The sequence below is a fragment of the Bombus flavifrons genome, chromosome 13, assembly GCF_040668555.2.
Source record: "Bombus flavifrons isolate JBK064 chromosome 13, iyBomFlav1_principal, whole genome shotgun sequence".
NCBI classification, from domain to species: Eukaryota; Metazoa; Arthropoda; class Insecta; order Hymenoptera; family Apidae; genus Bombus; species Bombus flavifrons.
Window position 1 is genome coordinate 11576343 of NC_138454.1, and position 21774 is coordinate 11598116.

Consider the following 21774-nt stretch of genomic DNA (forward strand, 5'->3'; position numbering starts at 1 on the left):
TAGTCGTCTACAAGAGAGGTAGATGGAAAGGAAAGCATTCGTACATAAAGCAAGTACGTACTAAGGAATTTTTCCAAATTACCTATTGTTTGTGGCCAAGAAAAATATTAAATAATGAATGTGCGAGGAAAAGGAGGAGAGTTAGAAAAAGGGGAGAGGAAGAGAGAATGTTTGTATTTGTTTTATCTACGCATTATTCTACTATTACATATACTGAATTCCGAGTAAACATATTCGGTCAAATTAAATATTTTCATATACTCTTATATATCAAGTAAGATTATTCGATAAAAATGAATTAAAAATAATATTCGTATAATGTACAGGACAATTAAGGGAAATTTCGAGAAATGTAGAATAGTATGAAAGATGGTTTTTGTGTGTTTATTACGTAAGGTCATGTTTTTATATACAAGACTTGCTTGTTTCAGTTATTACCTTATATACAATTCTTAAGTCCATAAATGCTTATTTTTGGCATTATTTCTGTATAAATACGAATAATACGCGTATAAGCACATGCACGTTAGTAAGTACACGCGACAGGTGTGCAAATTCGTTGTTTGTTTCTCGTAACGCGTAACAAGTAAGAAAAATATTTTATTGGAAAGGATTAATAACATAATAAAGGTTCTCGAATCCCAATGTTACGTATATTTCCTTATATGTACGTAATCCATTTTTTAGGGGAAAAAGGAAGAAAGAAAGAAAAACGTTTTAATGATTTTATTTGGAAAATATTGATATTTGATAAGACGAACTGTCTTAAAACTTGTACGATTTCAAGTGTTGTCGTTTTGGTCAGCTGTCCTTCGTAACGTACGTACATATAATTTGAGTACTCTCTTCCCAGCCCCGTTTCTCTCCCTGTCACTCTCTTACTTTTAAACGTAATTTCAAATATTTCATCGAAAATATTTACAATTTCTTTAACAAGCAGAACGAGAGAAGAAAACGTTCGATTGTCCTTTATACGTAGATGAGAAGATTTATTAGTTTAAAAATAGAAGAATCTTCGCAATGGTGGTTCGTAGTTTCCTTGGGAATACCTTCGTTATATTAAATTCTGTTCATCTCGATGATTCGTATTTTTACATATGTTATATATGAATACAAGTATTTACGATTTAATCTTTTCTTATTAGTTACTAACGGGTTTGCATTTTTCTAGATTTGAAATACCCAGTACTATCGTAGTAAATGCCCATTTACTTTTAAATTGAATCGAACGGCTGAAGAAATAACGAAGAGCTAAAAGGCATCCTTTTGATTTTATCGGAACTAAAATTAAACAACAGCTAGTTAAAGAAACATTTTTATTTCGAGGTAACGTTATTGTTTTGATACTAAATTATGACGATGATACGCATTGCATATTGTTCCTTCTATTTTTCTCCCTTTCTTACTTTCTTTTCCCATATATATGTATATAGAAATTAGAATACTTATACCTATTCATTGCACGCGTGTATCAATGGAAAATTTTTTATTCCATTCCGCTTAGGTGCGTTCGCAACATTTTGCAGCGTGCTCCGGCTAAAAGCGGAAAATACCGATATTAGAATATAATATAAAATTGTTTCGATTATTTACGATTACTTTGGCCAGGTATGTATATGTGACAATGAGTCAAGTCTGCGTTTGAGCTCGTTTACCCGTGTCGATTCTCCGAGCAATTTACAATTAACTATATTGTTCAATCAAAAAGTTTGTAATAAAGTACGTTGTGAATTTTATCATATTTTTTTACTATGAGTTGGTCATTCAATTACTTTTATCAAGCTACGATCTACCATAGTTTCATGAGAAGTGTGGATAGAGAAAGAAAGAAAGAAAGAAAGGAAAAGAAAGTAAGTAAGAAGATTTGAGTAAGAAGATACGATATCGCATAATAAAACGATGGGAATGAAAGTCAATAGCACTCGATAGTAACGTAAAGAACGCGAATACACGTGAGTGGGAAGTAATGTAACGGAGGATAACGCGCGAACTCGTAAAATGAGAAGCGCCGAGTGGATTACCGGTCAGTTCGAAACCGAGGCGAGAGTCAGTAGCTTCCTACGGTACACAAACGCGAACCATTACGTGATACATATCCAGTACGCGGATTAACTTTTACACAGTTCGATAAGAGAACTGTTGCATACGCGGTACACGCGCTAAACTACGCTAAAATATAAAATACGATAATAGATTGCTACATGATATGCCATATATATGTAGATACGATACACAATTGTATATTTAGAAATAAAATATATGTCTGTGTAACATGTTCGCTTTAGAAATACGGAACGAATAGCAGTCATTTTGGACATGTAAAGAAAATAGTAAAATTCGTCGACAATAGCCAGACAACGTGTGACCGTACGTGTTACAATTACAATCTAATGGAAGATACAGATGCAGATATTTAAAAAAGAAGAAACATCGACTCGTTGTTAGAGAAATAAAGAAACTGGTCCTATTGGATTTCTATCAGCAACGAAGAATCTGTGGTATTAAGTGCAATTATGTCGTAGCCCTGATAATCAGCGTCCATCAAAATTAGCCCAGTTATAGTACAACGACCGTCTGAGGTGCCTAACGCACCTTGATGAAACAAACAACGTGTCTCTACTGCAAATTGAAGGTATTTACTACATTACACCGACGTGTAACAGTCGATTCTTAATTCTCTTCTAATTATATGTCTCCTGAACTTTCTTCCGAGAGTTTCTTCTCTATCGTTCGTCACGTGTCTTTATCTTTTCCGTCTCGTCTTTGTTTCAATTCCTAGCTTTATTCGATTCTAACTTTGAACATCTTTACATAGACATGCGATAATACGATGTACCTATATTATTCTTCGATTTGAATGTGTCTCTTTTTTCCACAAAGCGATCCTAATAATAAATATAGCCATCTTATTCGAATAGAAATAGGATACACTGGGAAACAGAGGAAACATTGTGATGTAAATGAGAAATTATTGAAAACAACAGTTCTTTATTAAAGGTAATAATCGAGTCGAACGATTAAGCAAAATACTTAAATGCCGTGAATACGTGATACGTGCGTAAGGAAATTAGAAGGTAACTGATAATTTAGAAGTACTAAGGGAGGAACAGAGAAAGTAATGAAGGGAGAGAGGAAGCAAGTGCCTACAAAACGGATAGTGATACAAAATCAAAAGACAGAAAAAGACAAAGGAAGGGAAAGGAAACATATCGTATTATTCGTTACTTACGACCCAAATTTACAACAGGGCTTAACGGTGCAAACGAAAAACGTATGCGAGGTGATTGCTTAATTCGGTGTCTCAAGATTCGATTCATCGAGCGAGCCAGTTTCGTTTAATCTTGATTTCGGTGCACGTATTAACGTTGATCGAGGAATATCAACAGAACTTTATTTACACACGTATGTATGTGCGTGCATACGAACGTACCATTAACATACCTATATACTTCGTTATATCGCTCGGTTGACCCACCTTTTCATTTCCTTTAGATTTTCTGCTAGCACTTTCAAACGCGCTATAAGAAACGCTGAACGCGCTGTGTGTACATATATATATATATATATATATATATACATACGTGTAATATGCATACACGCGCGCTTAAGCGTCGGCAAAGAGCCCATGATAAAGATGATTTACAGAGTAGATTAATTGAAATAGGGGTTTACATTTCTTACGCCTAGTCAAATGCGAACAAAATAGATCCTTGTTAGATAAATGATAACGCGAACACGTGTACACTTTGTTGTTTTCACACTATGCACATATGCGGTCTATGTACGGTTTATCAACGCCGGACAATTGCGATATCGTGAAAGAACAGAATCGATCTTTTCGTAATTTCCTGTCGATAAAAATGAACATACCAATGACCCTCCGTTACCGTTACGATTGTGCTTACGATTACGATTTCGGGAATGTTAACATACGCTGAACACGTTTCGCGGTTGCTGCGTGATTGCGACTATTGCTATACGATGCCCTACATCGCCGTTCGACGCGTACCGTGCATACAAAGATATCGCATGTTTATGTGTTCATACGATGTTACACAGATAACGGGAATGTTTTTAATTCACGATTCTTCCTATGTTAAATCCGATGTGAAAACGCATGCCTCAGGATTCATTGATTCTTTTTTTTCTCCTACGATATCTCATCCCGTTTTAAGAGTACGCAAGAGAAGAGAAGAGATGGAAAGAAAAAGAAGCATACTGGCACTGGTTGGACTAATTCTATTTCTCAAGTCTTCGAATACCGAAAGCGGTAGCAGCGGTGGCAACGGCAACAGCTATAACGGACACTTATTTTCTCACCACCATCGACAGAAGAGACTGCTTTGGATAACTAACGATGGTCGAATAGCTTTACCACCAGGCACGATCATGACGATAACTCCAACATTGGCGTTACCCTTTGTCAGATACCCTCCCTATGGTTTTCTTAGCAACATGACTGTTAGCCTTCCCTTTACCAGTGAGTACATATGTCTATCGTCGCTCGTTTCATCTCTTATCTTCGTTTCTTTATCTTCCGTCATTTAGTTACGTTATACACATCCCTGTTTCTTTATGTCCGATACATGTATAGACCTTTATCGATCTTTCTTGCTCCAACTGCTTCTAATCATCTTCCCTTTCTTTTTTCTGCACTTGTTTCTTTTCCTTCTCACTTTTTATTTGTCGTAATTTTTACAGTCGATTTCGACAAACTGGGTTTAACCGATAACGAAAACCCTTACGGCGCTTTACCATCAGCGTTTGATACTACTGCAAGGGATCAGGGATCGAATGCCGCAGAATTTATCGCGACATTCGTAAAACGTGGAATCAGCAAAAGAGAAGCACTCGCAGATTTGCCAAAGAATGCACTTTACGGTGGTGAAAGAGCTCTTTTGTATGGTACCGCTGAGGATATGCTCGCAAATTTCGGTTTAAATGGAAAGGCCTGTCTATTAAGGGCAATCTGTGAAGTGCAGGGACATCCCCTAAGCAATTTCGGCTTAATCGGGGAAATGCTCAAACTCTTTTTCACGTAAGCATCTTTCTCACCTTACTCCCTACATGCATACTATGTACTTATTTTTATTTATTCCGATTTCTTCTTCTATGATACTGTTTGGTTATGTGTATGGTATCTTTGAAAACGAAATCCAAATTTCCTAACGTGTTCCATAATGCGTATATATATGTGTATTATTTACAGTGCTAGCAAATCACCATTTTCGAACCTTTTAAAAGAATATGTTGAAGCTGAAAATAGAGGCAAGTTTCATGGGGAGTGTTGGCCTTACTTCAAAGATTGTCCAAAATCGTTATTCCGCTTATCAGAGAATAAATATACGTATGTAAATATATAAATAAACAAGTGCAATTACAATAACCATTTCATATCATATCTATGTACAAGTGCATACGCATGTATGTGTTTATGTGTGTGTTAATACACGTTTATTTTATAAATTATTGATTATGTTACATATTTTTCCAGGAAAGATGCCTTCCACGAAGATGCTACGACTGTCGAATCAGATGAGATAGAAAAGAAAAATCGATACTTTCCTTCGATCCAGTCAATGGATCGAGCAACAAAGAGAGAAACTCAGTTTTCTCGAAATTTGAAACGTGCGATACACCCGTTAATGTAAATAAAGTCACTCGAAGCTAAGTCTAGATACATGAATATAGTATGTATATTCCCAAGTCGAAAAAAGGTATGACATGAATCAACTACTGAATGTATATGTACTTAACTTACTTACGCGCATCTTTCCTTTCCTTCGAAATATTTTTCTTTACTAGGCTTGGCTTTAAAGCCAGATCGAAGTCGATTTTGACCAACACCCACTTATTACTCCTTGAATTCCACGATCGTAAACTGAAAAAAGCTACGCTTTCTCGACTTGATGGAAAATCAAATATGTAATTGCATTTTACGCTTTATCGGCCCCCCATTGTGAGGCATACGTCGCATGTGCGCATGGCACGTGCACGATCTTTCATCGCCATATTATATTTAGTAATTTATTTGGTGTTCGTATCGTCCTAGATCATAATAAAAATACAGTAGAAAAGTACCTTTCAGTCGTTTTAAATTACACAACAATTGCGATTTCGATCATTTTTTATTGTATCGATGTGCGTTCGAACGAATACACGTATGTATGTATGTATGTATAGTGTATATATACTCTTATTTCTCGTCATCTTCTCTGTATAATGTTCCGTATTCAATTTTCTTGTACGTGTATATACATGTACGCGTATTAAAATTTCAACGTGTAATCAACTACACAAATTTATCTATCTAAAGCACAATTAAGCCAATTCTATAACAGAATATTATAGAATATAACAGAATGAAAGAAAATCTTCTTATTACTATATTTGTCGCTAGATATGTATACCTTGTAAGAGTAATTAACAGTTTTAATAGTATGCGCGACGAGCAAAACTAAAATTGTTTCACATAGTATAAATATTTGTCAGCTAGCAATAGATAAAACGATAAGAAGAATAAAATAATGTATAATAAGAAAATTAAAAATTAGAAAATTATTATTAAAAGATAAAAAACATAGAAAATTGGAAATAAATAAACATTAAATCGCAGCTATTCAAAAGTATACTCGACGTTATGCGACATGTGTGTAGTTTACACTAAATTCTGGTACTGATAATACATATATTGTAGATAAGTTGTATTTCCAATATCGAATATGTGATAAAAGTTACGTACGTAGCAATCATACTTACACATTATTGCTTACCAATTATTTATTACGTTACATTTCCATTTATCGCCATCTGTAATAAAATCTTGCGAAATTTTACTGTATTTCACTATATTTTATTACCTCATATGAATTTGTTATGGTTCTAATTATCAAGTTGTGATATTTTGAAACACGCTGGAGGTACATCATAAAAATATAGCGTATTATGATCTTGCTCTTTTTTCATATACCTTTTTATTAACATTTATAGTGAAAGTACATTTATAATTGAAACTACTTATTTACTTAATTTGTACTTACTCTTACTACTTATTTACGTAATATTTATTTTTGTCCGGATGTGTAAACTTAACCTCTAAATTTTCAATTGTATTTTTATTATTACATTATTTTTATAAGATAGCATGGCTTGTGAAGCTTGTAACGTAAAATTCAGCTTCTTCACACGCAAGGTAAGAACTATTGTATTATATATCTACATGCCTTTTTATTGCTGAAGACATGTTAAAAATGAGTACTTTATTTATTTACTATGACATATTTTCAGAAACAATGTATGGATTGTTTGAGGCATTTTTGTTCTGAATGTGTAATCAAGCGTTTGGACAAGATATTAAGTTGTAATACTTGTAATATGTTGTCACGAAGACCTTTAACACGAAGTCTAATTGTACAAGTACGGTCTAAAGATATACAACGGTATCTGTTGGCAAAGAAGATACCGATTAAAGGATGTATTGGTGTGTATACCACAGCAAGAAAAAGTTTAAGTTACAGAAGATATTTAACATTTAGAATTGCTGACAATATCTTTTAGTTAATATTCTTGTTTTCCCTTTCATTTTGACTGCAGAAAAGGAAGACTTGATAAAATTGTTAATGACATTTGCTAGTGGTGCTAATGTTCATTTGAGTACGGAAGATGCAGGAAACATGTAAGTTTCATTCGGCGTGGAGCTGAAAGTTGCATGGTGCAAAAAGAATCCAAAATTATTTCATCGACTCTAAATTCAAAACATACGATATCGACGTTAATTACAAGTATTAATATTGTACATTTCTTGTTTGAGAGTTATAGATTTCTGTAGTATCACGTATATCTAACAAAAAAAAGAAAAGACGTGGAAGGAAACATTCATACATATGTATTGAAATTACAAAGAAATGAGAAGTATTTAACAAATCATTCCTTTATTCATCTCTAATTTCAGTGATAGTTCTCTCCCTAACCGATCAGCAACTACAAATGATGAGTATAATACACAAGTTTTTAATCATACACACGAAATCAATGCTTCAAGAGTTGATGGCAATGAAATTCCAGAAACAATTCCTAGACTTAACTTTTATTCGAATGGAAGAGCAGAACCGATACATTCGGTAGAAGAGAAGATTTCAAAAGTTTCTAATATTCAACATTCTGATGTATGTGTAGAAGCACCTATGGTATGTATAATTATAGTAGTATTGTTTTATAATTATTTTCTCATAATAATGTGTGTATGTATTATTATATTTCTTCTACTTTTTTTTCATTCTATGTAGAATCCTGTAAAATTATCTGACATAAATACATTATCAGAACTGGAGTGTTTAAATGTGAAGCAATTAAAAAATTTGCTGAGTACAAATCGAGTTGATTATAAAGGTTGCGTAGAAAGATGCGAATTATTGAATAGAGCTTCCAGATTATGGGAAGAATACAGGCAGTCAAGAACAAGTAAGATACAACTCTTTTATCAAACATTTGGTCATTTGACTTTTTAAGAATAAAAAGATGTTTAACTTGCACACCTTATTCTTAATAGAACCTGAAATTTTGGACGAAAATCTGTGCAAAATTTGTTGGGATGAACCAGTTGAATGTATAATCCTGGAATGTGGCCATATGGCTTGTTGTTTGAATTGTGGCAAACAAATGTCGGAATGTCCAATATGTAAACAGTATGTAGTGAGGGTAGTGCGATTTTTTAAAGCTTAACAAAAATACAGTAATGTTTAATACCATGGAATATGTAATATTCAATAAAACAAAATCGAAAAAGGGACGAATATAATCGCTACCATCGTGATATTTTAGATTTAGTGTTTATTGGCACATTCTATTGCCATCATAGATTATAATATAATCGAAATAAAATATAATCTTTTATATTAATGCAAATGCAATGAAATAACATGTATTAACATATACCATAAATATGTTTCAACATTTTCTATAAATATTTTTATTAAAAAATATGATCGAAAAGAAGGAGGCACTTATTTGGATGCCTATTAGATATATGTAAGCATTTTGCTCTACTTAAAAAAGTAGCTAATCTCTTTGATACGAGCGTAGATTATAATCAACAGCCACCGAGTGCATCCTCAAAGCTGAACGACGACTATAGTCGACAATACGCTACGCTACGCAATTGTTGTCGTTCTCATTTGCGATCGTCAAGTAACACTACTACGAAGCGCCGTATCGAAGAAGTTAAAAGTTTAAAGTAATCAAATTTAGTAACGACCACTGTATCCTTTTATTCTCATTTCTCTTTGCCGAAAATAAATTGATTGAAATTGGTAACGTCGTTGTTGTGACCTCTTTTTATCAGCAGAAATTTACGAGTCATCAATTTGAATTAACTGTTTATTATGCATCATACATAATACATAACAATACATACATATTTAAAACTCTTGACCATCCAATGTTACATTATTCTATTCTATAACTGATATATACTTGTCAAACTGTTCTTTATCATTTTTTGTTATGATATTTTACAAAACAGGAAAATATGTTGAGTCTATATGTATATTTAAATATATAATAATAGAACAATACAAATTTTCTACTGACATATGCACAACTATGTAACTTATTAATTTTAATCATTAATATGTTTCGGATCTTAAAAATATATAATAATTTTATTTTATTTTTTATACATATAGCTATTATATACTACAAAATCAATTTTTAAATTTTATGTTTTGATTTTATATGTGTATGCAATGCAATATATATATATATCAATATATAAATATATATATCAGTGACAACAGATAAATATTAACGGTATTTTAGAAAGTTCTCTCTATTCTTATGCTTTCGCTTATAATTTATTTACAATTTTTTAGCTTTGTCGAATTATTTAAATATTGTAATAAAATTTGTTCATCATTAAATTCTTTTATTAAAAAATTATTGCGCTATATAACTATATATATAATTTTTCAGGTTTGCCTCTTCCAGATTTCCTTTCCTGTTATAATGATACGATATCTATTATATGATACTATTATACGATAATACTGAAATCATTAAATTGATAAAACTAAAAATTTAGTAATGTAAGGCAATATTAGAATTCAACAGGGCGATCGGTGATAAATATTGGTCAATTTTAAGTTGATTTCAACACATTTTTTCATAAAATAAATTTAATTGAAATCTGTAGTATGATTGATTAAAACAGAAATACGACGTGAGGTGAAGATCACAAAGAGTTTTCCTCGATATTAAAGAAATTTCATAAGATTAACTACGAAAAAAGTGTATAATAGCCTTTATAGCAACAAACAATACATTAATTTAAAAACATTAGGGATAAATAGTAAAGACTACCATCCAATATAAATAGTAAACATGAATCAGGCGAAGATTGATAAGCTAGTTTCTAGGTTAAGGTACAATGTTGGATCAAAACCACGCAAATTAAAGAATGTAGATGGTCCAGAAGGAAGATTGCGAAAAATTAGAAAAACATTAACTGCTGTAATTAAATATGAAAGGATAGAGTTAAATTATGCAAGGGCAGATGAGACAAGAGGTTACGTTGAACGAGTGAGTATCATGTAAACTGTTCTCGATGCGCGTTATATGTTCTTTAATATTTTGTCTCGATTATAGTTAATATCAGAAGCCTTACGTCATGGTCCTCAACATACAGAAACAATGGAACTTGCAAAGTTCTGGATAATAGAAAAACAACTTATCCATAAACTTTTTAAGGTTCTTGTACCAAGATATGAAAACTATACAACTTCATTTACAAAACTTCATAATGCACCATATATATATCCGGGCTATGCATATAAAAGGGCTGTTTTGGAATTGAAAGGTGTGTTTTATAACAAATTTTATTCATTTACAAATTTAAAGAAAGTCACAGCTGAAATTAATATTAATTGTAATTATAGGGAATGTATATCCAGCTATAGAACAAGTCAACCCATATCAACATAATTTACTTCAAAATATATTACTGGACGCAGCTAGAAAAGAGTACAGAATGGAAAAGTATAAAGAAATAGCTGCTAACATGAATCTTTAGAGAGTACGTAAATGTTTTATTATTAAATGATATAAAAAATATGAAATATCAACATAAATTAGTAAATACAATTGATTTAGCCTGCTATTATCATTTTGTTGAATTCGTTTATTAAATTGATTATTGTTGTTATTATCATTTAAAAAGGTGCAATGGATAATGTTTGTGAAATTCCATAACATGTTCCTCCATAGAATGCATTTGTTTACTGAAATTAAAAAGATGCATTAGTAATTAAAGAAATTTTAAAAATTCGTTTATAAAATATTTTGAAGGATAATGTTATTAGTTCAATGTTTTCAAACAAACCTAATATGCTTTGGCATTGTGTGATATACGTCCGTGAATAATTCTTTCCAGCATGGTTTAAGTTCCTTTTCTGCTTCCGCAAAAGCAAGTAAAACAGAATTTTTTATGCGTTTCTTTAATTCCTTATCTTGTTGTTCACACCACAAACCGATCGATTCCAGATAATTATGATACCTGGTTATTGGTGTATAATGATTCCAATGCTCTATTTCATCATTTGATCGATATGCAGTACTGTCATCGGAAGTACTATGGTGACCGATTCTGAAATATATGTCAAGAAAAAGGGAAACTATGTAACATAGAATGTTTTAAAAAATTAATATGTACAGAAAAAGAATAATGCTTTTGTATACCGATAAGTCATAGCTTCAATTAAAATAGGTTTCCCTTTTTTAATGCATAATTCGCGAGCAGCTTTTGTTGCATAATACATAGCAAGAACATCATTACCATCTACACGGATTGTCGATATCCCATATGCTGGTCCTCTTGCCGCAATCCCATCACCTTTAAACTGTTCTCGAGTAGGAGTTGAGATTGCATAACCATTATTACGACTAGAAACAGATGATGTGAAACAGTTTTTTAAATATATGTTTAATGCACCTTCATATTTTTGCATATAATGGACAGTTAACTTTACCATATAAAAATGATTGGACACTCCAAAGTTGCAGCAAAATTGAAGGCTGCATGAGCATCTCCTTCACTAGCAGCTCCTTCACCAAAGTAACAAACTACACATGCATTCTTTTTAAATAGTTTAAGTGCGTATGCTGTACCTACAGCTAAAAATGATTAGAATCGCAGTATTAGAAAAATTAGAATTATATCCTAGTAATGACTCTATATATATGCCTCATATCATGATGAGACACTTATGTTGTGAATTTTAAAGAAATTATTGCATAGCTTGAAACAGTAAGAAACAACAATACCTTGAGGTAATTGTGTTGTTAAAGGAGATGAAATAGTAACAAAGTTCAATTTTTTTGATCCATAGTGAACAGGCATTTGCTTTCCCTTTGAAACATCTTTGTAGTTACCATAACATTGATTCATAAAGTCTATGATAGAATGTCCACGCCATAACAAGACACCTATAAAATTATTTTATAATAAATAATATGTAATTCTAATTATTAATTAAATACATCACTATTTTATTCTATACCTGCTTCTCGATATTGAGCATATATAATGTCCTCCAATGTAATAGCAGCTGCAGAACCAATTTGAGTAGCCTCTTCTCCTATATTGGTCATGTAAAATGATATACGTCCTTGTCGTTGAGATTCGTATAGGATTTTGTCCATTATATTCAGAGTAATCATTTTATCATATATTCTAATCATGGTATCCTGATCTAGCTTAAATGGGAGAAGAAAAACATATCATTGAGAAAATAAAAAGAAAGAATTATTTGCATGTAACATTAATAAACATTAGTTATGCAAACCTTGAGATCCTCTGGTAATTGTACATGTTTATGTGATAAATTTAAAATTCTAAATGTTGGTAAAGGATTGTAACATTGCTTGTCAATAAACTTTAATTCATTAGTAAAAATAGTTTGTATCCCTAAAAAAGAAGGCTCTTTTGTGTCAATGACGGAACCAATTTCAGCATTAGTAGTTTTATTGGTACAGTACTGTTGTACCCATTGTACCTAAATTCATGGAACAGGACAGATTAAACTTAATTTCATTTTTGTACTATTTCTAATGTTTTCTATACTTACCTGCTGTAATGCATTTTTAAAATATATTCGTTTCCCGTACTTGAAAAAGATCTTTTTAATCATTGCTATACGAACAATTATATTTGGCAATATTCAAGTCTTTGTCACGATGGTTACTGGCAATACTGATTATCTTGTTTTCATTTTAAAATTTATGTAACAGTATTGTGTACAAGGTACACGCGTGCGCATGGATAGCGAGGAGGGGGAGAGAGAAACACTAGTGCTTCATATGCACTAATACTACTAGTATCAGAGAGGAAATTTCCTTTTGTCCCAATTATTAGGTTGTTTTTTGTTATCTCCATGTAGTTGCTGTATCTAATGTTTATGCAAACATGAAACCTAATCTGTCAAATGTTGTGGTCTTTATCTTCAGTCTCCTTCTAACTGTCGTAGAATACATTTTGTTTGCATTGAAGTCTTAAAGCATAAAAGAAAAAGCATATCCGACTTATAACGCTGTATTGTTTTAAAAAAGGCAACAGTGATATCGCAACTGGGATTTACATCTTGTATGGGAGTGGTACTACAAGTGTTCAGACAATTCGTAGTTGGTTTAGGAGGTTTAGAACTGGTAATTTTAATCTGGAAGATGAAAAACGAAGAAAGTGATATATAATACCACAAACGAGAAATAGGTTCTGATAACATGGAACTCAATAGGTTCTTGTATGTGCTAGCATGCAACCAAACAGGGTAGATTCCTAACCTTAAGCTTAAATATATAGGTTCTTGTATATGCTAACTTATAACTTATTGTACATGCTAACGTTTTCCTCAACACTTGGCCGCATGGTGCAGCACCTGTACTGTAAAACAATTAGAATTACGGGTTCAGTACTCTCATTTCCTCTCTGTTACGATGTAACAACTCCCGATATTAAAAGCAATTACCCCTTTACTGGAGTTTCCAGATCTATGTATACGATCGTGGTTTCGTTAATGCTTTCAGTTTTCAGGTATTTATCCACATTTTCATCCAAATTTGTTTAGAAGACCGTCTTTGGAAAAGCTCTGTTCGGATACCGTAGTGAGATCACGTCGCTCGTGTGCATCGAGCCTACACAGTGTCTAATATATAAACATATATAAAAACAGAAGATGGATCTGTATGAATTAATTGGTATAGAAAGAACAGCTTCTGTTCAAGAAATTAAGAAAGCATATCGTAAGAAAGCTCTGTGTTGCCATCCTGACAAAAATCCAGATAATCCAAAAGCAGCTGAATTATTTCATGAATTATCACGAGCCTTGGAGATTCTTATTGATACATCTGCTCGGGCAGCTTATGACAAAGTTATTAATGCTAAGTATCAACAAAAATTACGTGCTAAAGAATTTGATTTAAAACGCAAAAAATTGAAAGAAGATTTGGAAGCACGGGAATTTGCTGAAAAGTCTTTGAATACAGATAATGAGAAATTACAGGCTGAGATAGAGCGATTGCGAAAAGAAGGATCAAAGCAAGTACAGGAAGAAATAGCACTTATGAATAGACACTTTGCAAAACAATCAAAAGTAGTTTACAAGGAATCACAAACTAACAGTGATTCTTATAGATTAAAAGTGAAATGGAAGCCTCATAAAGATCAGATCAACAATGGCGGATATGACTACAATACGTTATATAGAATTTTCTCAAAGTATGGGAAAATAATTGCTCTTGTTATTTCCTCCACAAGAGAAGGCAGAGCATTAGTAGAGTATCAACAAAGAAGCGATGCTGAAATGGCTCTAAACTATGAAATTGGTTTAGCTCAATATCCACTTAAACTTCAAAAGTTATGGGACAAAGAGGAAAAATCAAACATTTTTGCCACAGAAACTGCTTATAATGATGGTAATTTTATGAAGCACACGGTAAATCAAAGTATGTTTGATATTGAACAATTTGAACATTCTGTATTGAATAATTTAAAGAAAGCTGAAGAAAGAAAAAGATCTATAGGAAAACAGGACACGATGGAAAGCACTTGATTAAATATTTTTATGTTGATTATACTGTTCTTAAGTTTTTATTATGCAAATTGTTACAGCTTGCACCTGAATAGCAAAATTATATTATAGACACATGGAATATGGACTGAAAGATATTGAAGCATATTGTATATATCTATATCGTTAAAATAAGTAATAAAATTTATACACAAAAGTTTTACAGATATTCTAATACATTTATGGGAAATTTATTTGTCAATTGTAACAAATAATTATTCTATTTTATAAGCATATTGGATTTGAGACTTATAGCACTCAGACTGTAACTAAATTTATTATAATTATTTAAGTACAGATGACATCCTTTCGTTCCTTTTGCTTTTTTTGTTTCTTTACTTCTGTTTCATCGATAGGTGCTGGTTTAACAAACGGAATTTCATACTCGTATTCTGTTGGCATAAACTGTGCAAGAACCTTTGGTACTTTAACAGAAGTATCTGTTTGATGTACTTCCAAAATTGCACATATGACGCGAGTAACCGCACACATGGTTGCATTTAACATATGAACGTAATCTGTATTAGCATTCATCTTCTTGGTTTGACCATATCTAAAACACATTAATATGATACTTCACTTACAGAAAATGCGATAATAACAATAATAATAATAAAATAAAATATGTTGTAGTATTCAACTTTATTATGTTTTGCTTATTACCTGACCAGTAAACGTCTTGCTTGATAATCTAAGCAGTTGCTACATGAAACGAGTTCGCGAAAAGCGCTTGATCCCGGAAACCATGCTTCTAAGTCTAGTTTTTTTGAAGCAGCATTATTCAATGCACCAGATACTATATTTACTATACGATAAGGGATCTCCAAAGATTTATAAAATTCTTCTGCATTTGAAATCATTTCTTCCATCATTTGCCAAGATTTATCATCATATGGTGATGTTAAACAGAATTGCTCTACCTATCATCCATGTAAATCTAATATGTAAATTCATATTATGTTCCATATAATAAATGAAACTAAAGCTACAATTACTTTTTCAAATTGATGAACCCTAAAAATGCCTCTAGTATCACGTCCATGAGATCCAACTTCTTGCCTAAAACATGTAGATAGTCCTGCATACTTAATTGGTAAAATATTTTCAGGAATCCATTCGTTTCTATGAAACGCAGCTATCGGTTGCTCAGATGTAGCAATCAAATATTTTTCTTCAATTTCTTTATCGTCATTGCGTTCACTACCCTTACCAATTACCTAAATGAATAAAATTTTAATTAAGATTAAGTTGGTATTTATGTACTTGTACGTGTAATTAATTAATTCTATACCTTGTATAATTCTTCATCAAATTGAGATAATTGTGCTACTTCTTGCATAACATCCTTACGCATAAAAAATGGCGTGTAAAGTGGTTTGTAACCTTTTACATGTAACTGCCTGAGAGCTAATTGAATTAACGCATGCTGCAGAAAAACTGCTGGTCCTGTTAAAAAATAACCACGCCCCCCTGAGACATTAGTGCCACGTTCTCCATCTATACCATCTATCATGTATATTAAATCAACATGAGAATATTTCTTTTTCTGTGTACAATCTCCACAAGTTCTCTCAACCTAAAAATAAAAGCAGCAACTTTTTGTATCCATAGTTTTGTATCGACACGTGGAAGATTTGTCGCATTAAATTATATACTTTATTTTCCTCCTCGTCATTGCTAATTGGTACAGACTCATGCAATATGTTTCCTATTTCTTTGAGTGCACGGTTTCTTTCTAATTCGGTTAAGACTAAATCTTTATCATTTGTTCGAATAGCATCGTCGATGGAACTACGAACAGTTTTGATCTGTGCAACTGTTAACGATTTCAGGTTATTAGGCAATAAATTTTCCAGGTTTTCAAGAATATCCTTTGAGACAGTGTCATCGCCGTCCACTGCTTCCTTTTTTTTCATTTTCTCTCCTATCTCTTTGCTGCATACATTTTTTAATTTATTTAAGTTATCAGCTCTGTGTCGCAGCTGACGCCAAATTTTGTCTTTTTCGATCACCGTGTCGACTAAATTTACATCTTTAAAACGTTTCTTTTGATTTTCTCGCACTTTATCTGGATCAAACCCTTTATCCTTTCGAAACAGCTCTAAATCCAGTACCATGATTAGTAGCGGTGAAATTATAGAACGTTTTTTGAATTTCTATTTAATTACACGTGGAATATCTATATGTCAGCAAGGAGACAAGATCCTCCAACTCACCACCGATCACTACATTTATACTATAATCGTGGCTTACAGTGCTAACTTGAGAACTGTACCGGTAGATGTACTGGAACGTCTGGAACTGTTACATTCGACGCTGGTTATGGATGCACGCGTATGATCACATAGAGACATTCAAATAAATTGTAATGAGTACCAAACTTAGATATGTAAATAATCTTTCATAGTATGCCTCAAATTACATTTTATGTAAGAATTTACCGCTTAATAACTTGCCTTTCTTGCCGCCTGAATCCTAAATTTTGATAACTTTTAACTACACCAAACAACTTTATTACTTTTCAGTGAAAAGACAAAAATATCTATATATAAGTGAGTATCTATGTAAGCGTAATACAGAGGTATAGAAGTGTGAGAATAACTTTGTTGAATAGCAATAAATAATAAGCTTACATCAATGTATAATATTTACTGCTCTTTGAATATTTACCAAATTCAGCAATAAACTACAAAACAGGTATATGAGCGTTTTTTATTCTGATATAATGAATGATAGATGTAAAGGAATAAAATTGTTACTGTGTCAATCGAAAAAAAGGACAATATAGCATCAACTAATTTTGATCGATATTTTTCATAATCACAAGGTTTACTTAATAGCTAATGTTTTATTAATTATCGGTTTAAAGAAAAGTAATTAATTTGCAATCACTGAGAATACGAAAGATCTAAGAATTGTGAGCCGGCACTGTGCACGACTGTAATAAAAGTTGGCGATGATAACTTAACTTTATAATGTGTATTTCATTAAAGGAAGGAAAAAAAAAGGAAACCTTTATAATGATAATAGAGAAAATAAGTATTTAGCTAGTAGCTAGCATAGATCACAATTATGTTTGTTTCAAGTTTTCTTCAGCCATTCGTTGGGAATACGCATACGTATTTTATTAATGTTGCGCATGCGCACCAGCGAAATTCGTAAAAAAGGTTGAAGTTAGAATACAAGACGGTATGCATTGATAATGTTCAAGATTTTTCATCAGGAAAACATTAATTAGTAAAAAAATAAGACGTCGTAAGTTTAACGTAATGAGTGGAAAATCAGGTATAGTGTAAGCAGAAAAATTGTGGATTCAAATAGTCAGGTTGGTTGTGGCTATCGCACGAAATTTAGATCTTTAATGACATAACCTGATGCGCTTGTCAGTTGATTGGTGGATCTAAAATACGAGGTGTATCTTTTTTAAAGCACAACAATAATTTATAAACAGTATCGATAAAACTATTTGAGTTTAGTATGTTTTATATCACATGACAAACACGTTTGCGTGTACAAAACATTAGTGTTACTTTCTCACTTCCTCCTCTACCTCCTTCGCCTCTGCCTCCTTCTCCACTTCCTCTTCTTCCGTTCCCTCTCGCCGTTTTTTTATTATCCTTTCTTTGGTGAAACTATCTACCATGAGTAGATAAGGAATTACAATCTATTATTGACTCAAGAATATAATTTGATGATTGGGTAATAAATTATATGTTTGAAATTCTTGTTTCAGATTTGATATAGTAACAAACATTCCAACGAAATATCAGGGCATAGTTAATGTTGATATATAAGGCATATTTACATACATAAATGCCTTACAACTAAAAGGCGTACAGCTCTACGCTACACCGGTGAGTTCCAACACAAAATATTGCTTGGTAGTACGGCGGACACTCAAAGCCAACTAACCATGTCTGTACAAAGTGTTGCTCTGGCATCTCTCACGGCCACCTATACCGACTCGGAGGGCGAAGACGGGGTGGAAGACGACCTTCAGGAGAATTCGAACACTCCCCAGGGGGCCGCCCCGCATAATGCCCAAGTCGGTCAGCCCCAGGCTTTCACCAGTCCCAAATCTGGCACATCAGCCTCAAATAGTCCCGTTGTTGCACCCAACGTCGGTGGCAAGTCTAGTAACGATTTGTCGAACGCACCCACCTTAGTAACAGATGTGACATCTAAGGTGCAAAGATTGGTTTCATACTTTGATGATGCAATAGTCTCCGATGACGAGGGAGTGGTACAAACACAAATCGATGGACAGCCTTTTGAAAATGGAAGGCCCTCCTCGATTATGGAATGCTCTCCCTCTTGTCAAGGAGAACAGTTAGTTTCAGATAGCGAGGTGGATCCCTATGGCGTTGTTATACCACCAGAGCCATCAGGACAGTGTCCTGTGGAACTGCAGGAAAAAATAACAAAACTTTTTAGGAAAATGGAGAGCGGCGGTTTGGATATGAACAAAGTTATACAACAAAGGAAGGATTTTAGAAATCCATCCATTTATGAAAAACTTGTTCAATTTTGTAGCATCAATGAATTGGGTACTAATTATCCTCCTGATAGATTCGATCCATTTAAGTGGGGTAAAGATTCGTATTACGAGGAGCTCGCCAAAGTTCAAAAGGCAAAAATGGATAAACTCGAGAAGGCTAGGAAAGAGAAAACAAAAATCGAAATTGTTTCTGGTACAGCTAAGCGACCCAATAGTTCTAGTACAACGGAAGATGATGCTAAAAAAAGGAAAAGTAAATGGGATCAAGTTGCAACTGGAGCTACTGCCTCGATAAAGCCAACTGTGCTGTTATCTCAACCAACTCTTACCACTTTAACATCATCTGCAACTGGCACCAAAGCGACGGTAATATCTGCTTTTGGATCTTTACCAAAGAAAAGACTGTAACATACCCTGTAAATCACTTGTAAATATTACGTTTTTCGAAAAAGCAACAGTTCATCCTTCATTTAATGTTGTTCCATATAGAAAAGGAAATCGCAGCGGATTTCGCATAAATGTGAATATAATATAGACTCGCATAACATGCGATCATATATTCATATAGCCATACATGTTATCCATAAGATTGATTTATCAAATTTAATTGTTGGTTTTGTTGAACATACCGAATCGACCTTTCATTTTATATATAATGGGATAAACTGTTTTGAAAGTATATCCTTAGTATGACTTCTGTCAGAATGATTATCAACAAGGATGCATTGAGTCGACAGCTTTCAATCGCATATACAGAAAATTATGCAAGAGAAGGAGAGAAGAAATAATATAAACTAAGAAAGAAAGATTTCTTAGAAAAAGAAGATTTTGAAATTAATGAAATGAAAAATAAGGTATTGATCGACCGTTATATTGAGTTTTTTCTGTGCTTTCTTCCTCTATAAAATACTTTTAATTTAAGATAAATTTTGATATTTATGTATACTTTTTTCGTGACATTATTTTCCACGTTAATAGTGTCTTACTTAGTGGACTAAAAGAAAGGTATATAGGAGATATAAAGGTAATAGGAGGAAAACAGATACAACGATAATGTTTATTATGAAGGGAATTTCCTTTTCTTTTTGTGAATATATTTATAACATTTAGGTATTTTTATTTTATTAATCGACGAATACCAAAATACTGTGTAAAATATGTACATTATAACATGTGTTGCCATTATAACGAAAAATTTAGAAATCAATTGAATCTTTTTCAATTAAAATTATAGTGAAAAAATTATTTGTAAAGATAATTGTAACGAACAAGTTCATTCAAATAATTTCAACTAGAATTAGAATTGACTTAGTTTCTTGTAAATCTAAATAAATGGTTATAATGATACTTTTATAAGAAAGATTTGTATGTTTAGTGTCCTGTGCCCGAGTAAAGTAACACAATGAAAGTTATATGCAGTCAATTTCATTTCATGGTTGTCAAGTAGGTCAGATCAGATGTTAAATTATATGTATATATAATATGTGAATACGTGTATCCATAGTGCGAACGTTTGTATGTGCAAATTGACCGAGATGCGCAAAGATAAGAGATAATAGATATTGGAAGATAATCAGATATAGATAAAATATAATTAAATTCCATTTTATTTCAAACTCTACTGAAACGCGTATGTACATAATATGAGTATTGGATACAAGTGTGGTAATTCGATGCTGTATTTTACGATCTATCTAGGTATATATGTTTTTCACTAATTGTCTGTCCGTTCGATCATAATTGTAGTATGATTTTGGATAAAGCGTCGATAAATCGTTGAAACTTTTTATTTAACACATATCTCAATTTTAACGAATTTCAAGATCAACTTATAAATTGAAGTAAACATTTTTCAGTATCAAATACCACTGTTATTGTTTACAACAAGTATTTGAAAAATGTAATGATGATAATAATAATAATGTAATATATTTTTTACATTTATATGTATACATATATATATTGATATGGATGTAAATTTTACACATCATGTTTTTAAATTGCGTTGAATGATATATTGTATGAAATAATGGATAATGATATTATTTGGGAAGAGTGACATTTATGGTTTCTGTTTATAATCTTGCTTAGTTTTTAAGTTTCTATTGTAAAAACAAAAATAAAAATAAATACAAATAAATAAAACAATGCCTCTCTGTT

At 32.3% G+C, this 21774-nt stretch overlaps 7 protein-coding genes across 16 annotated transcripts; 5 read left to right on the forward strand and 2 right to left on the reverse strand.

Moving 5' to 3' along the window:
* The first annotated feature begins 44 nt into the window (after window positions 1-44).
* Window positions 45-7192, forward strand: LOC138186317 (uncharacterized). 3 transcript variants are annotated; one of them, XM_069126089.1, is made up of 6 exons: window positions 45-1326; window positions 2286-2632; window positions 4176-4480; window positions 4702-5038; window positions 5210-5347; window positions 5495-7192. In XM_069126089.1, exons 3-6 carry the CDS (start codon window positions 4198-4200, stop codon window positions 5649-5651), a joined length of 915 nt encoding a protein of 304 aa, XP_068982190.1. In that variant the 5' UTR covers window positions 45-1326; window positions 2286-2632; window positions 4176-4197; the 3' UTR covers window positions 5652-7192. The 3 variants fall into 3 exon arrangements, 2 of the variants coding, with proteins under 2 accessions (XP_068982190.1, XP_068982189.1); XR_011174858.1 differs by lacking the exons at window positions 45-1326; window positions 2286-2632 and having other exon boundaries at window positions 3661-4480; window positions 5495-5717; window positions 5806-7192; XM_069126088.1 differs by lacking the exons at window positions 45-1326; window positions 2286-2632 and having other exon boundaries at window positions 3660-4480.
* Window positions 6040-9312, forward strand: LOC138186323 (E3 ubiquitin-protein ligase RNF34). The gene is made up of 7 exons (XM_069126105.1): window positions 6040-6161; window positions 7144-7192; window positions 7288-7480; window positions 7594-7675; window positions 7952-8186; window positions 8286-8460; window positions 8549-9312. Exons 2-7 carry the CDS (start codon window positions 7145-7147, stop codon window positions 8719-8721), a joined length of 906 nt encoding a protein of 301 aa, XP_068982206.1. The 5' UTR covers window positions 6040-6161; window position 7144; the 3' UTR covers window positions 8722-9312.
* Window positions 9313-10075: 763 nt separating this feature from the next.
* mRpL17 (mitochondrial ribosomal protein L17) lies at window positions 10076-11935 on the forward strand. The gene is made up of 3 exons (XM_069126119.1): window positions 10076-10575; window positions 10642-10852; window positions 10932-11935. Exons 1-3 carry the CDS (start codon window positions 10378-10380, stop codon window positions 11063-11065), a joined length of 543 nt encoding a protein of 180 aa, XP_068982220.1. The 5' UTR covers window positions 10076-10377; the 3' UTR covers window positions 11066-11935.
* On the reverse strand, window positions 11135-13719 carry BckdhA (Branched chain keto acid dehydrogenase E1 subunit alpha). The gene is made up of 8 exons (XM_069126087.1): window positions 13119-13719; window positions 12837-13046; window positions 12552-12747; window positions 12316-12477; window positions 12021-12165; window positions 11731-11934; window positions 11375-11638; window positions 11135-11273 (listed from the first exon to the last, which is right to left on the reverse strand). Exons 1-8 carry the CDS (start codon window positions 13179-13181, stop codon window positions 11201-11203), a joined length of 1317 nt encoding a protein of 438 aa, XP_068982188.1. The 5' UTR covers window positions 13182-13719; the 3' UTR covers window positions 11135-11200.
* A 4-nt stretch (window positions 13720-13723) lies between these two features.
* LOC138186324 (dnaJ homolog subfamily C member 17) lies at window positions 13724-15756 on the forward strand. Of its 2 annotated transcripts, none has more exons than XM_069126106.1 (2): window positions 13724-13817; window positions 14074-15756. In XM_069126106.1, the coding sequence occupies exon 2, from the start codon at window positions 14223-14225 to the stop codon at window positions 15096-15098; it is 876 nt and encodes a 291-aa protein (XP_068982207.1). In that variant the 5' UTR covers window positions 13724-13817; window positions 14074-14222; the 3' UTR covers window positions 15099-15756. The 2 variants fall into 2 exon arrangements, with proteins under 2 accessions (XP_068982207.1, XP_068982208.1); XM_069126107.1 differs by having other exon boundaries at window positions 13734-13759.
* Window positions 15292-17441, reverse strand: SerRS (Seryl-tRNA synthetase). Its single transcript, XM_069126084.1, has 5 exons — window positions 16772-17441; window positions 16408-16692; window positions 16112-16333; window positions 15780-16036; window positions 15292-15669 (listed from the first exon to the last, which is right to left on the reverse strand). Exons 1-5 carry the CDS (start codon window positions 17231-17233, stop codon window positions 15405-15407), a joined length of 1491 nt encoding a protein of 496 aa, XP_068982185.1. The 5' UTR covers window positions 17234-17441; the 3' UTR covers window positions 15292-15404.
* A 168-nt stretch (window positions 17442-17609) lies between these two features.
* On the forward strand, window positions 17610-20069 carry LOC138186320 (SAP30-binding protein). Of its 7 annotated transcripts, none has more exons than XR_011174860.1 (3): window positions 18199-18528; window positions 18850-18970; window positions 19044-19184. XR_011174860.1 is itself a non-coding variant. In XM_069126102.1 (2 exons), the coding sequence occupies exon 2, from the start codon at window positions 19030-19032 to the stop codon at window positions 20020-20022; it is 993 nt and encodes a 330-aa protein (XP_068982203.1). In that variant the 5' UTR covers window positions 17610-17813; window positions 18850-19029; the 3' UTR covers window positions 20023-20069. The 7 variants fall into 7 exon arrangements, 4 of the variants coding, with proteins under 4 accessions (XP_068982203.1, XP_068982201.1, XP_068982200.1 ...); XR_011174861.1 differs by having other exon boundaries at window positions 18202-18401; XR_011174859.1 differs by having other exon boundaries at window positions 18251-18441.
* Window positions 20070-21774: the final 1705 nt, after the last annotated feature.